The sequence below is a fragment of the Pteropus vampyrus genome, unplaced genomic scaffold (assembly GCF_000151845.1).
Source record: "Pteropus vampyrus isolate Shadow unplaced genomic scaffold, Pvam_2.0 Scaffold261, whole genome shotgun sequence".
NCBI classification, from domain to species: domain Eukaryota; kingdom Metazoa; phylum Chordata; class Mammalia; order Chiroptera; family Pteropodidae; genus Pteropus; species Pteropus vampyrus.
Window position 1 is genome coordinate 2289939 of NW_011889042.1, and position 13159 is coordinate 2303097.

At 33.0% G+C, this 13159-nt stretch overlaps 2 protein-coding genes across 8 annotated transcripts in view; one reads left to right on the forward strand and one right to left on the reverse strand.

The window, feature by feature from the left end:
• Positions 1 to 13159, forward strand: part of TRIM37 (tripartite motif containing 37) — a 156112-nt gene that overhangs the window by 129675 nt on the left and 13278 nt on the right. The gene's annotated exons all lie outside the window — the stretch shown is intronic.
• PPM1E (protein phosphatase, Mg2+/Mn2+ dependent 1E) overlaps positions 1 to 13159 on the reverse strand; it is a 123903-nt gene that overhangs the window by 21872 nt on the left and 88872 nt on the right. The window contains exon 2 of the mRNA XM_011375071.2: positions 1137 to 1255. Within this exon, the coding sequence (XP_011373373.1) occupies positions 1137 to 1255 (119 nt within the window). The remainder of the gene's footprint in view (positions 1 to 1136; positions 1256 to 13159) is intronic.

The following is a 13159-nucleotide window of genomic DNA, read 5'->3' on the forward strand; positions in this document are numbered from 1 at the left end:
AATAATTGCTGCTTGAAATGAAAAAATAAAATTAAAAAGGGTGTAAAAAAGAGAAAATTGTTCAAAGTAGTAGTCCACCCCCTCACAGCTGTAAATTACTCATCAGTCGTTAATGTCACTGTGCTGAGCTGAAGCTGAGTCAGCCGTCAGCCTGGCTGCAGTGAAAGAATTTAATCTCCCTCATCTTTTCATTACTGGGCTTTTACTTCATGCATCAGTAGCAGAGGAAAGACCATTGCTTTGTAGCAGGAATTCCATCCAACTTGACTCTGAACACTTTGGTTCCAAGTGAATCAATTACCCTCAGTAAAAACAAGCAGAAGAATTCTTTCCTTGCCAATTTTCTGTCAAAAATGATCTAGAGAGATAAAGGAAGAACAGGAATGTTTACTTATATCTGCCTCACAGTCTCCGGAATCTAGCTACTCTGATTAATATATGCTTTGTTCCTTATGTACCATATTTAAAGGTAAAGACTTAAAATAGAACAAATAGAATGGAATATTAAAATTCCTCAACAATTTTGAGCAGTAATTCCCTAATTTTTACAAAAAACAGTATTTCTTTAGAGCCTATCAAATATATGTAAGTCTAATACATTAATAAACGTGCCTTTCTTAATAAAGCCTCATAATTTGCATAACTCAAAAAGAGCTCTATTTATTGGTTGATATAAAATTTAATATAATTAATGAGAAGTTTTGTTACAACTAATTTCTTGAATTTTTATCTGATTTGTTAAACTGGATTCTTAAAGGTAAGCCAAAAATTTTAAATAGGTTTTGCTCAAACTCTCTCTTCCCTCACTCGCTCATCTTTTTCTGTTGTCTTCACTTTTCTCCCTTTACTCTTTCCATTTATCAAGATATTATTTGATATCCTGTTATGATCAACTCTTGTTCCAATTACCTTCTCATATTTTCAAAATATACCTGTACTTTTTTCTCTTTTTTCCTCCTTTATTGATTCATTTGAAAAAAGAATTTTTTTGCATTTTTTTTTTTCTCTTGCTACCACCATAAAATCAACCAATGGTAAACATAGTATGATTGAGTATTTTGTAGACATTTTCTGTGGATCATTACACATGGCTAGATTTTCATATTTTCAAACAAGTGATGTAGAAAGGTACTTACCCACAGTCCCTTCTGTGCCATCCGTTTCCTTTGGGATGTAATGTGCAGAAAGATCACTCTGAAGGACTTCATCTGATGTGGCTCTGGCTAAAGCAGCCGCCAAAAAGGAAGGGCAGTTACTGAAAGAGAAAAATAAAAGACCATTTCAGTAAGAATTAGGAAACAATACAATCAACATTATGATTAACATATTATTGCAAAACAAAATTATACCTTTAAACAATATTCGATACATATTTATTGAGAGCACGTTATGTGCTAGGCACCCTGCCTGGGCACTGGGTATATATACTGATGAATAATACAGACCTAGCCCTTGTCCTGGTGGGGCATACGATCTAGTTAGGGAGATAGATGATAAGTAAACAAATAAGATTAACTTAAAATTGGGACAAGTTTTATGAAGGAAACAAATGGCATACAGTGACAGAATAAGAGAGAGGGCACCTATTCAGAATTGTCGAGAAAGCCATACCTTAGAGGATGAGAAAGCCTCGGTTATGTGGGGGTGGGATATTGGGAGAGAATATCTCCGGCAGCGAAATGGTCCTATATACTCTTTAAGAACCTTACCATTCCACTGCTTGTCTTTTCCTTTCAATTATGCTTTGCTTTAACTGGACACATCCAAATATCTTGCCGAAGTAGACTTTTACTATATAGTTAAAATATTTACTTGGTCCTTTTGTTTGTTTTAAAATTTATATTAAAATTATCTGAAAACCTTTACTGTAATCTTGTTCCTAGAGTTCAAAGAAAATTCTTTTCTGTAATTTTTAAACTATCTGGACCTAGGTTCACCAAAAGTAAGACTGTAAAAATCTTAGTATAAGGCAAGAAATATTAGTCTCATTAATGTGCCATCTGCAATACATTTTTAGTCACAGTTAATGTAATTTTTTACTTTTTGTCATACAGAATGAAAATATTTTCAAATGAGGTAAGGAGGAGGATTAACTGACTAATAGCTAGACATAAAACATCAAGCTAGACGCTTCACCCACATCAGCTATTCCTACATGTCAGAAAGCTGTAACACTTAGCAGAACAAGTTCTTATGGTTTTGACTCTGAATTGAAAGTGATTGTTTCTAAAAAATCAGAATTGCAAATATATTTTAAAACACAGTCACATCAGAGAATATTTGATACGACGTGAATAAAAGCTTGTCATTAAAGCTTGTCATTTTAAAGAGAATTACCAGGAGTGACTAACATGATAATAACATAGCAAACTGTTTTTTTTTTTTTTTTTTTCATCATTTCTCATTCAATGCTTAAAAGATCCTGATACAGAAGGTTTTAAAGTTAGGCAAATGTATTACATAGCAAATATCAGAGGAGGGCCACTACTCATGGTAGTTTGGAGAAATGGGGTTACAAATGTTAATGAGAACATTGCTGAAATAAAGTTTGATTAGAAATTTTTTAACTTTTGCAGTCATTTGGGGGGACTGGCTCTTTTAAAGTCAAATTAATCTTGTCAGGCCCCTCAAATATAGTTCAAGAATGAGATTTTACTATTTATATATCACAGATATATCTGAGGTGCTTACTATTCCTATCCTCAAATAATTCACAGCCTGAGAACAAAAGAATGTGTTTTCATACCAACTTGTTACTTTCGTGTTTATTTTAAGTATCGAACTACAGACTTTATATAGTCATAGATAAAAATAAAATCCTTATCTAGTTTATGTCTAAGTCATATATAAGCTATATGCATAAATACCTTTGAACAATGTTGAAATATCATTAAGGGTCCATTCAGTTTTAATTTTTAAGTTTCATCACATAAAACATTCCACTTAAAGCTATTTATGTTAATACATGAATGCTTATTTGAATTTCTGTGTATACTGACTTCCTCAGTATTACATATTGTAAAGCAAAAATCAGGCTCTATAAGCTTCATAAACTAAACTCTAAACAAAGCACAAGGTTATGCTTTAAGCTAACAATGGGTATTCTCCAAGACACACATACACAAAATTCATAAAACTCTGATTCTTGAATGTTCTGACTGTGCCTCCCTGCTACTCACATTGGCTGATGTCATCTTTATCCTCAAAATATTTATCTGAGTAAGGTCAATCTTAACTCTTCACTTCCATTTCAAAAGTAACCACAGCCTAAAACATGCTTGGTAGAAGATTCTGAATTATAAAAATACAACATTCTAACAACCTTCAACAGTTCAATACTTGTTGTTTATATAAATTCTTTTGTTTTATTTTACATCAGTTCTTTCCCCAAATTATACATTTAAAAAGCCATACAGTATATCTGGGAGCAGTATTTAAGGATGAAGCAGGTATTCAATCATTGTTATGGGTTGAAAGTTTATACACAAACTCCCCCAAATTCATTACGTTGAAATTCTAATCCCCAATGTGATGATATTTGGAGGTAGAAACTTTGGAAGGTGATTAGGTCATGAGGGTGGAACACCCATGAATGAAATTAGTGCCCTTATAAAAGTGCTCTCGCCTCTTGCACCATGTGAAGACAGAAAGAGAAGACAGTCACGAAGCATGCCCTTACCGGACACAAAATCCACCAGTGCCTTAATCTTAGACATCCCAGCCTCCAGAACTGTGAGAAACACATTTCTACGATTTATAAGTGATCTAGGCTATGGTAATTTGTTCCAGCAGTTCAAATGAACTAAGATGATCATTATGAGAATTCTCCAAATTATAATTAGTGGATCAGCATAGAGAAAAAAATCTTCAATACGGAGTAAGTTCATTTTTTATGCTCTAGATGAGTATTGATTTTTTTTTTTTGAGTTCATAATGGGGCCAAGTCATAGGAGAAGCCTGAGCATTACTTACACCTATAGTGCTTGCAGGATTATTACATACGGGTCTTTGTTACTATACACACACATATACACACATACACACACACACACACACACACACACACACACACATACATACATATATATATTTAAAGTTTCTTTTTTTATTTATTTTCCAATAATAGTTGACAAACGATGTTATATTAATCTCAGGTATACAACATAGTGATTAGACATTTATAGACCTTGCAAAATGAGCACCCTGATAAGTCTAGTACCCATCTGACACCATATATACTTATTACAATATTGACTATATTCTCTATGCGATACTTTACATCCCAATGACTATTTTTATAACTGGCAATTTGTACTTCTTAATCACTTTTACCTTTTCACCCATCACCCTCAACCTCCCTCCCATCTGGCGACCATCAATTTGTTCTCAGTAAATATGAGTTTGTTTCTGTTTTATTGTTTTGTTTTTTAGATTCCACATATAAGTAAAATACAGTATTTGTCTTTCTCTGACTTATTTCACTTAGCATAACATTGTCTCAGTCCATCCGTGGTGTTGCAAAAGACAAGATTTTCTTTTTATGACTAATATTCCATTGCATTTATGTATCACAACTTCTTTATCCATCTGTCTATTGATAGACACTTAGGTTGCCTCCATATCTTGGCTATTGTAAATAATGCTGCAATAAACACAGGGGTGCATATAGCTTTTCAAATTAGTGTTTTGGATTTCTTTGAATAAATACCCAGAAGTGCAATTGCTAGGTTATTTGATATATCCATTTTTGAGTTTTTTGCAGAATCTCCATACTGTTTTTCATAGGGGCTGCAGTATGCAATCCCACCAACAGGGCACAAGGGTTCCCTTTTGTCCATATCCTCACAAACACATGTTATTTGTTGATTTATTGATGATGGCCATTCTGACAGGTGTGAGATGATATCTCATTATGGTTTTTATTTGCATTTCCCTAATGATTAGTGTTATTGAGCATCTTTTCATATGTCCATTGGCTATCTGTATATCTTCTTTGGAAAAAGTCTATTCAGGTCCTCTGTCCATTTTTTAATCAGATTGTTGGTTTTTTTTTTGTTTTGATGTTAAGCTGTATGAATTCCTTATATATTTTGAATATTAACCCCTTGTCAGATGTATTGTTGGTGAATATCTTCTCTTATTCAGTAGGTTTTTCCCTTGCTGTGCAAAAACTTTTTGGTTTGATGTAGTCCCACTTTCCCTTGCCCAAGGAGATGTACCCAAAAAAATATTAAGAATGATGCCAAAGAGTTTACTGCCTATATTTTCTTCTAGGAATTTTATGATTTCAGGTCTTACATTTAAGTCTTTAATCTATTTTGAGTTTATTCTTGTATATGGTATAAGAAAATGGCCTAGTTTCATCATTTTTTTTGCATATATCAGTCTAATTTTCCCAACACCATTTATTGAAGAGACTGTCTTTATACCACTGTATATTCTTACCTCATTTGTCATAAATCAATTGTCATAAATCAATCAATAGGCATGGGTGTAGTTCTGGGATCTCTGTTCTGTTCCATTAATCAATGTGTCTTTTTATGCCATACCATATTATTTTGATTATTATAGCCTTGTAGTATAGTATGATTTCAGATAGTGTGATATCTCCAACTTTGTTCTTTCTCAAGACTGCTTTGGCTATTACCTATAGATATTAAAGACTTGTTTATATACATAGCTATCTCAGTCACTCGGAAATCACTTTAGCTCATAATTTAAACACTGATTTCTCTGTTACTACAGAATTTTTTTAAATGATGAAGAATAATTACAAATCACTATTGACTTTTTTTTTTTTTAATCACTATTGACTTTGAAGCCTCAACATATGTAGTTGCACACTGAGGGAGACCTAAGATCCCTGCTAATATATTATTTAAATGTTACTCAACTAACTTGTTGGAGATAGGAGGTTACAGCAGAGATATAAGGATTTAGAAAAGTGAGCTCTAATGCTAGTTTTGTAACCTTAGAAAAGATGCTTAAACCCTAGGTTTCAGTCTCCTCAAATGGAAAATTAAGAAATTGTAATAAAATAACTCAAGTCTCTTCCAGGTCTAAAATTCTAATTCTATCATTCTATTCCAAATAATGTTTTCAATTTCACAGATGAAACAAAGGCAGTTTAAAACTATAAATTAACACACTTCAGATCCAAACAAATGTTTTCACATAGGCCAGCAGAATGGAGATAAACACTATAAATTCCTTTTATAAGCAATATGGGGATAGTCTGCTTTTTGCACTATGTGTATTCTTAGAAACTGAATGTATATTTATTTTGATAAATGTAATCAATCTTTGCAGTGAATCCACCAGTTAGGAAAGAATCTTTCATATTCTATATTGCCTGTTTTCTTAGAGACACGCCTATTAAGCATCATATAAAAAGTAATATTGTTACCAACTGGTTATGAAACTTTATATTTCCAGCGTGAGAGTATTATTTCCTACCTCTTTAAAAATATTTATTTACAAGAACTTATTACTCTATCTCCACTCTATGGGCTGACATGAGTTCAATCTACATTTTCTTTTCTTTTCAAAATTTATTTTTCAATTATGGTTGACATATACATTTTCCATTAGAGAAAAGGAAAGCTTAAAAACACATTTTATTTGCATTTATTTTCAAATATAATGGGTGGATAAGTTCTGTTAGATGGATAGGATAGTATTTTAGTCAGATCTTTTTCTAAGTTGACTTGTTAGTATCTTCCACATGCAATATACATTTTAAGACTGCAAACTGAATTCTTGTTATAAACCAAGCCAGGAAGCATTTTCACCACAATGCCAAACCTACACAGATCACTAAAGACATTATTAGATAAATTAGAGGTTTTAAAGTACATCCTTCCTGACACTGGCAATGTGGGCGTCGGCACAGCACCCACAGCTGTGTTTCAGCAGTCTTGGCACAGCATTGCTAAGGTAATAAAAATTCTTGAAGGTAGGAAGTTTCCACCAATTAACTTTGAGAGAGATTAATCTGGAGCAGCCTCATCTTAGCGTACCTTACAAAGGGGGACAGCACTTAAATGCTGAATTTCTGATCATCCCCCCCACCAAGATAATCATATATATTCTAAATCTAGAATAACACATTAAGCTAAAAATACAGAAGGCAAATTCTCCCCTGACTTAGTATCATTATTATTTTTTCTTAGTGGACTAAATAGAGTTAAAATCAGGACTGATTTTTTTACCTCTTTAAGCTATTTTTTTTTTCTATAGCAACTTCTAAGAATGCCACCTGGAGTCAACCTATTGTAATGCCCACACATTATGGATTCTCTTAGTTAGCTTTTCTGAATCTACATAATGTTGCCTACCAAATAACAAGTTCCTGCACTTCTGGGTTTGGGGTACTCACAACAGAAATCTCACTCCCTGCTGCTGCTATCAGTATAATCTTAACAATCGTTTGTTCACACTGACCAGGTTGACGTTCAAGCAAAACCAACAACGTTCTAAGTTTTCTGTGAATAGCAATCTACATGTTAAACATTTACCAAAGATCAAACTGCCACTAGTGCCTGGAAACCACAAAAAGAGAGCTTAGCAGTAACTACCTTTCTTGCCATCCTTCCTCCATGACCAGAAGAAATCAAATAGTACAAGTTTACTGAAACTTGTCAGCACCACCAATGTGGCCCTCTTGTTGCCAAATCTACAGCCTGTTCTCAGGTCCGCCTCAGTTGGGAGCATCTGAAGACTGATACCCCCTCTACTTTGATACACTTTCTTCTCACAGGGTTCTGTTTTCTCAGTCTCCTTTGATGTTTCTTCCTCTTCTCTCTGGGTTTATAATTCCTCTACGTTGCAAGTCTTTTCCTTTTTGCATAGCCATTATCCATAATGAATTTCTTTATTATGTTTGCTTATGTCTCCCTTCCTCCTCCCACTACATGGAAGATGATTCTGTCTGCTTTTGGTCAGATCAGTGCCTAGCACAATGACCAATAAATATTTGCTGAATGAATAAACTTCTGTCTTTCTGATTTATATATGTTTAAGCCATTCCCTAAGTCCTTAGAATGAATGCTTGTTAAGAGTAGATAATCGAAAAAGAAAAAAAAGAAGAGTAGGTAATCAATATATTTACGAAAGTACGCCACATAATAATGTTGAGTTTTTACATGTAGGCTATGAAACCTGGGCTAGTATCAGTAAACAAGTGATAACCATTGGTAAAGAGGGATTATATTCATACTTACACTTTTGTTGTCAACTCAAATAATTGGGTTTTGCTGAGGACTCATTTATATTAGAGACTTTAGTCCCTCTCACTAACAGATAATGTACTTAAATTTCAAAAGTATGTAGGGCTTTTTAATAGGAACTCTACTTCAACCAATAGTTTGAAATGATTGACCAGTCTTAAGAAAGCAGGGGCTACACTAAAATGATGCACAATTATCCTTCGAAGCACAATTAGAAACAGAATCCTATTTAATGGTGCTAATAATCCATGTTACTATTTCTGGATATTAATTTAGCCATAACCTGTTGTATAGACATTCTGAATAATATTGATAACAAAATTATATCTAGTTTTCAGGAAAAATGATAAGAATAGCTATACTTTTTTGAGTTCTTATCACATGTCAACTAATGTACTAAATTCTTTATATCTTTTATCTCTTAATTCACACATTAATACTGTGAAATAGAAAGTATCTGAAATTATGAGCTGAAGAACCTGACAATTAGGGAAGTTAATAGTAGAGCCACATTTTAAACCTAGGTTTGTAAGTCTTGAAAACTATATTGTAAACCTCTAACAGTATACGGGCATACCTCAGAAATATTGTGGGTTCGGTTCCAGACCACAGGAATAAAGCAAGTATCACAGTAAAGTGAGTCATAATCCTTTTGCTGGTAGAGGGTCTTGCCTTCAATTTGTAAAAACACAACAGCTGTGAAGCACAATAAAATGAGGTGTGCCTATAATAGTTTATTCCAAGAATAGGTGTGGTAATAATTATACAGATTCTACTGACTCAGAAAACAGAGATACAAGATAATTTGCTACTTGAGAAAACAGATACAAGATAATCTGCTACAAGTTGTGCAGCTATTCAACAACCTGGTAGCTACAGGAAATATGTTATCTGAATTCTGGGCCCTTATTTTAGTTTTTCCATGAATATAGGTTATGTATTTGTTCATTTTTTTTTAATTAAAAAGTAATACATGCTACATTCTTGTTGAAAAAATCAAGAATACAAAAGTATTTAAAGTGAAGGTAAAAGTTATCAGTTTGCTATATACTTCCAGACTTTTTTCTATGCATTTATAGACAAACAGAAAAATATAGCTTTGTTTAGGATTTATAGCAGTGTCAATAAAATGATATATGTAGTATAATAAAATGTACTTTCCCTTAGAATGGTTTAGAGAACTTTCCATATTCTCACACACATACACACACACAACTTGTTATTTTAAGCTGCTACATAGTTTGTCTATGATGGACATTTAGGCTATTTATAATTTTTAGTATCATAAACAATGCTTTAGTGAAAATCTTTACGTGCCTTTTTGCACACTGCACAAAGATATGTATTCCATTATTTGTTAAATTATTTTTTATTTTTATCAAAATATTGCGATCAGATACTTTAAGAATTCAAATCAAACTAAAAGACTCTTAATGAAAAGACAGAAAACTTTTGCCATTTTCCCTATGCTCTAGAGGCTACCAGCTTCAACTCTTCTAGCTATTCTGTCTCCATCTTTCCAAATACACAGTTTATACTAATATTATCAATATTAGATATCAGATATATTTTCTTCTCCCTGTGGTAGAAGAGATATTAGTTCTTCTTGGTTTATCAATATATATATTCACCATGACAACTTAGTGATTCTTCTCAAATACATGACTCTTCTCTCCCCCAATATTTGGCTAAATCAGTAAGTTTTTAAATATTATAGCTATAGAAATAGTGTGAATTTCTGAACAGTATACTAAGTCACAACTCCTTTCTTGCATAACTATTTTTCCTAGAGTTGATAACTGCTTCATTTTGCTTTGTTTTCAACACACTTATCGGTATTGTTTTCCAAATGCTGTGACATGATTGTGACACACCATTCAGTAATATTTTCCGTGTGTTCAAACAAATCAGTTATTTTTTTTTTCCTGGAAAATTCCCCAGACTCTAACCTTGGTATACAAATAACATCCTGGGACTTCCTCATGGAGCTCCCTCTGTTGGGTCACCTGTTTCCTAGACGCCATGTTTTTTTTTTCTTGATTTATTAACTTGATTTTCAGATTTTGCTACAGTACATCCTCCTGTAGTTTTATCATCTTCTACTATCTCTCATTTATCCTCTCAATTCTTTTGAGTCAAACAATATCCACACTGTCAGAGTTTATAACATATAAATTCTTTCCCAGAATAGTAAGCTCCGTATTAATCCTGTGGATTCAACACACACATCATGTCTTTTGCTATATTTTCTTTCTCACTTGGTTAGCTAAAGCATGTCCTCTACTAGTTTTTCAAGAATAGATCAGGCAGATTAATTTTCTGAGTTCTTACATGTTCAAAAATGTCTGTTCCTCTTCACCTGAACAACAGTTTGGCTAGATAAAAATTCTTGGGTCATGCTCTTTGTCCTCGAGGATTTTATGCATATTGCTCCCCAGTCTTCTGGCACTGAACTTTTCTAGGAATTCTGAAGCCAATCTGAATCCTACTCTTTCCCTCCCCCCACCATATATTTATTCTTTTTCTCTGGAGCCATTAAAAAGTTCTTGCAGTCCAATAACATTCCTAGATTGTACCTTAATATTAATTGTTCTATGTAAATTTTTCCTGGCTCATGATGTGCCTTCTCGATCTATAGATTCAAGTCTGCATTTGTTTCTGAATAGTTTCCTTGAAAAATATCCTTAAATGTTATATTCCATTATTTGAGTTTGATTCTTCAGGGACAAAAATTATTCTCCTTTATCCATATACCACATCTAACAATGGCTGTCCATCCCTTTTAAATACTTGGTGAATTTCCATTTCATTTTGTTCTCAGTTTTCCCCTCCATGTACCTTATTATGTTTTTCAGAAGTGTCTATATACTCCTGTAAGGCTTCTTTAACTCAGTCAAATGATTTTGAGATTTATCTATACTTTTTCATAGAGTCTACTTCTTTCTTATTGCTGAGTAGTTTTCCAAATTACAGTTTATTTATTCTTCTGTTGGTGGACAGATGAGCTGTACCCAGTTTTTGGCTATGATGAATAAAGCGGCTATAAACATTCTTGCATGAGTCATTTTGTAAACATATATTTTCATTTCTCTTGGGTAAACACCTAAAAAGAAACAGAACTGCTGGGCCGTAGGGTAGGTGTATATTTAGTATTATAAGAAACTGTAGGCCTTTTCCCAAAGTGATGATACCATTTTTACATGCCCATTGACAATACATAGAGTTCTGGTTGTTCAACATCTTCACCAGCATTTGGTGTTGTCAGTCTTTTTAATTTTATCAATTCTGGTGGATATGTAGTAGTATCTTATGATTTTAATTTGCAGTCAAATCTCTTTTTAAGAGTTGAGATAATAGTAATATAACAATACATAATAAATATAATTTTAGATATCAAATAGTTCTGATAGCAGTATCAGGATGCTTCTAATCTGAATAGTAAAATTTTTCACTGTAAGAGGCTTTTTTTTTTTGGTTTCTGATTGTATCTGCCAAATAAAGCAATTCTACTTTAAAAAGCAGACAAATTGTAAAGTGATAATCTTTTATTACTTATATTAATGGGCATAGTCATATAAATTTGATATTTCAAAGTACACAGAAAAACAAGTCACACATTAATTAATATCTGATAACTCTGACAATATCTTGATACTCAATACCTAAATAATCTTAGGTTTAAAGCAGAAATATCCATTTATGTCATGAATGGATTCTAAAGTGATAGAAAACCTAATAGAGAATAATCATTTCATGAAAACAAACTGCTTCAGGTGGTCATATTAAGGGAAAATATGACCTAAACAAGTTAAATGTTTAATCATGGAACTTGGCAACAGCAATGTGTGTCAAGAAATGTTATATACTTACAAATATATATAAAACTATTAAACTAGTAGATTCATTGTCAGAGGGCTATGGATATAGTAAAGGAAAATTTCTGAGGATAAGTGAAATTAAAAAGTATGTATACCTAAAACTGGTTCCACCAAAAAGATGTACTATTTTCATCGTTATAGCCTTACAAAGAGAGCGTACTTCATACGGCCTTCAGTTTAAAAAAAATAGCCTTTTTTTCTTTCAACAAACACAGACTATTCTTAAAAATACTTTCTACAAAGTTATATTCATGGTAAGTCAATGGAAGAGGCCTCAATCCACCTTTAGGAATTTTCACTTTTAGTTCCCTTAGCACTGCAAGCACTGTAAAATAGTTTAAAAACAAAACAGAAACTTGGGCCAAATTTTACCTAAAGAATTAGTATCAGTATTTGTATATGTTATGGGCTAACTTGTTCTATCAAAAGTCGTATGTTGAAGTCCTAACTCCTTGTATCTTATAATGTGACTGTGTTTGGAGACAAGGTCTTTAAAAAGGTAAGTTAAAAGGTGGGCCTAACCCTATATGACTTGTAAGCGGGAATTTGGACACATACAGGAACACCATTTGAAGATACAGGGAGAAGAAAGCCATCTCTAAGCCAAGGAGAAAGGTCTCCATAGAAACTAGCCCTGCTGACATCTTAGGCTTTTGCCTACAGAACTGTGAGGGAAAAAAAATCCGTTGATTAAGCTACCAAGTCTGTGAAACTTTGTTAATGTAGCTCTATGAAAATAACGTAGCATAACGCTAATGGTGTAGGGTACTATCACATTAAAATTTGGTATTTATCCAACTTTTTTTCTTTTAGCTCCTGACTTCTTTAAGACCCTGGACTTCACTAATTTTAATGGCAGCTCTAGCAGGAAAGCAAATGAAAGCAGGAACTATTCAGATTGGAAAGAGCACTGACCTAGGATTCAAGAGAATAAGTCTTTTAATCATACTGTACTTCAATACACACATCCATGAATTACGATACCCTTAACATTCCTGTCTAGCCTGTCTGTATATCTGTGTTCCACACTCTAACCTTAGCTGTTTACCATCA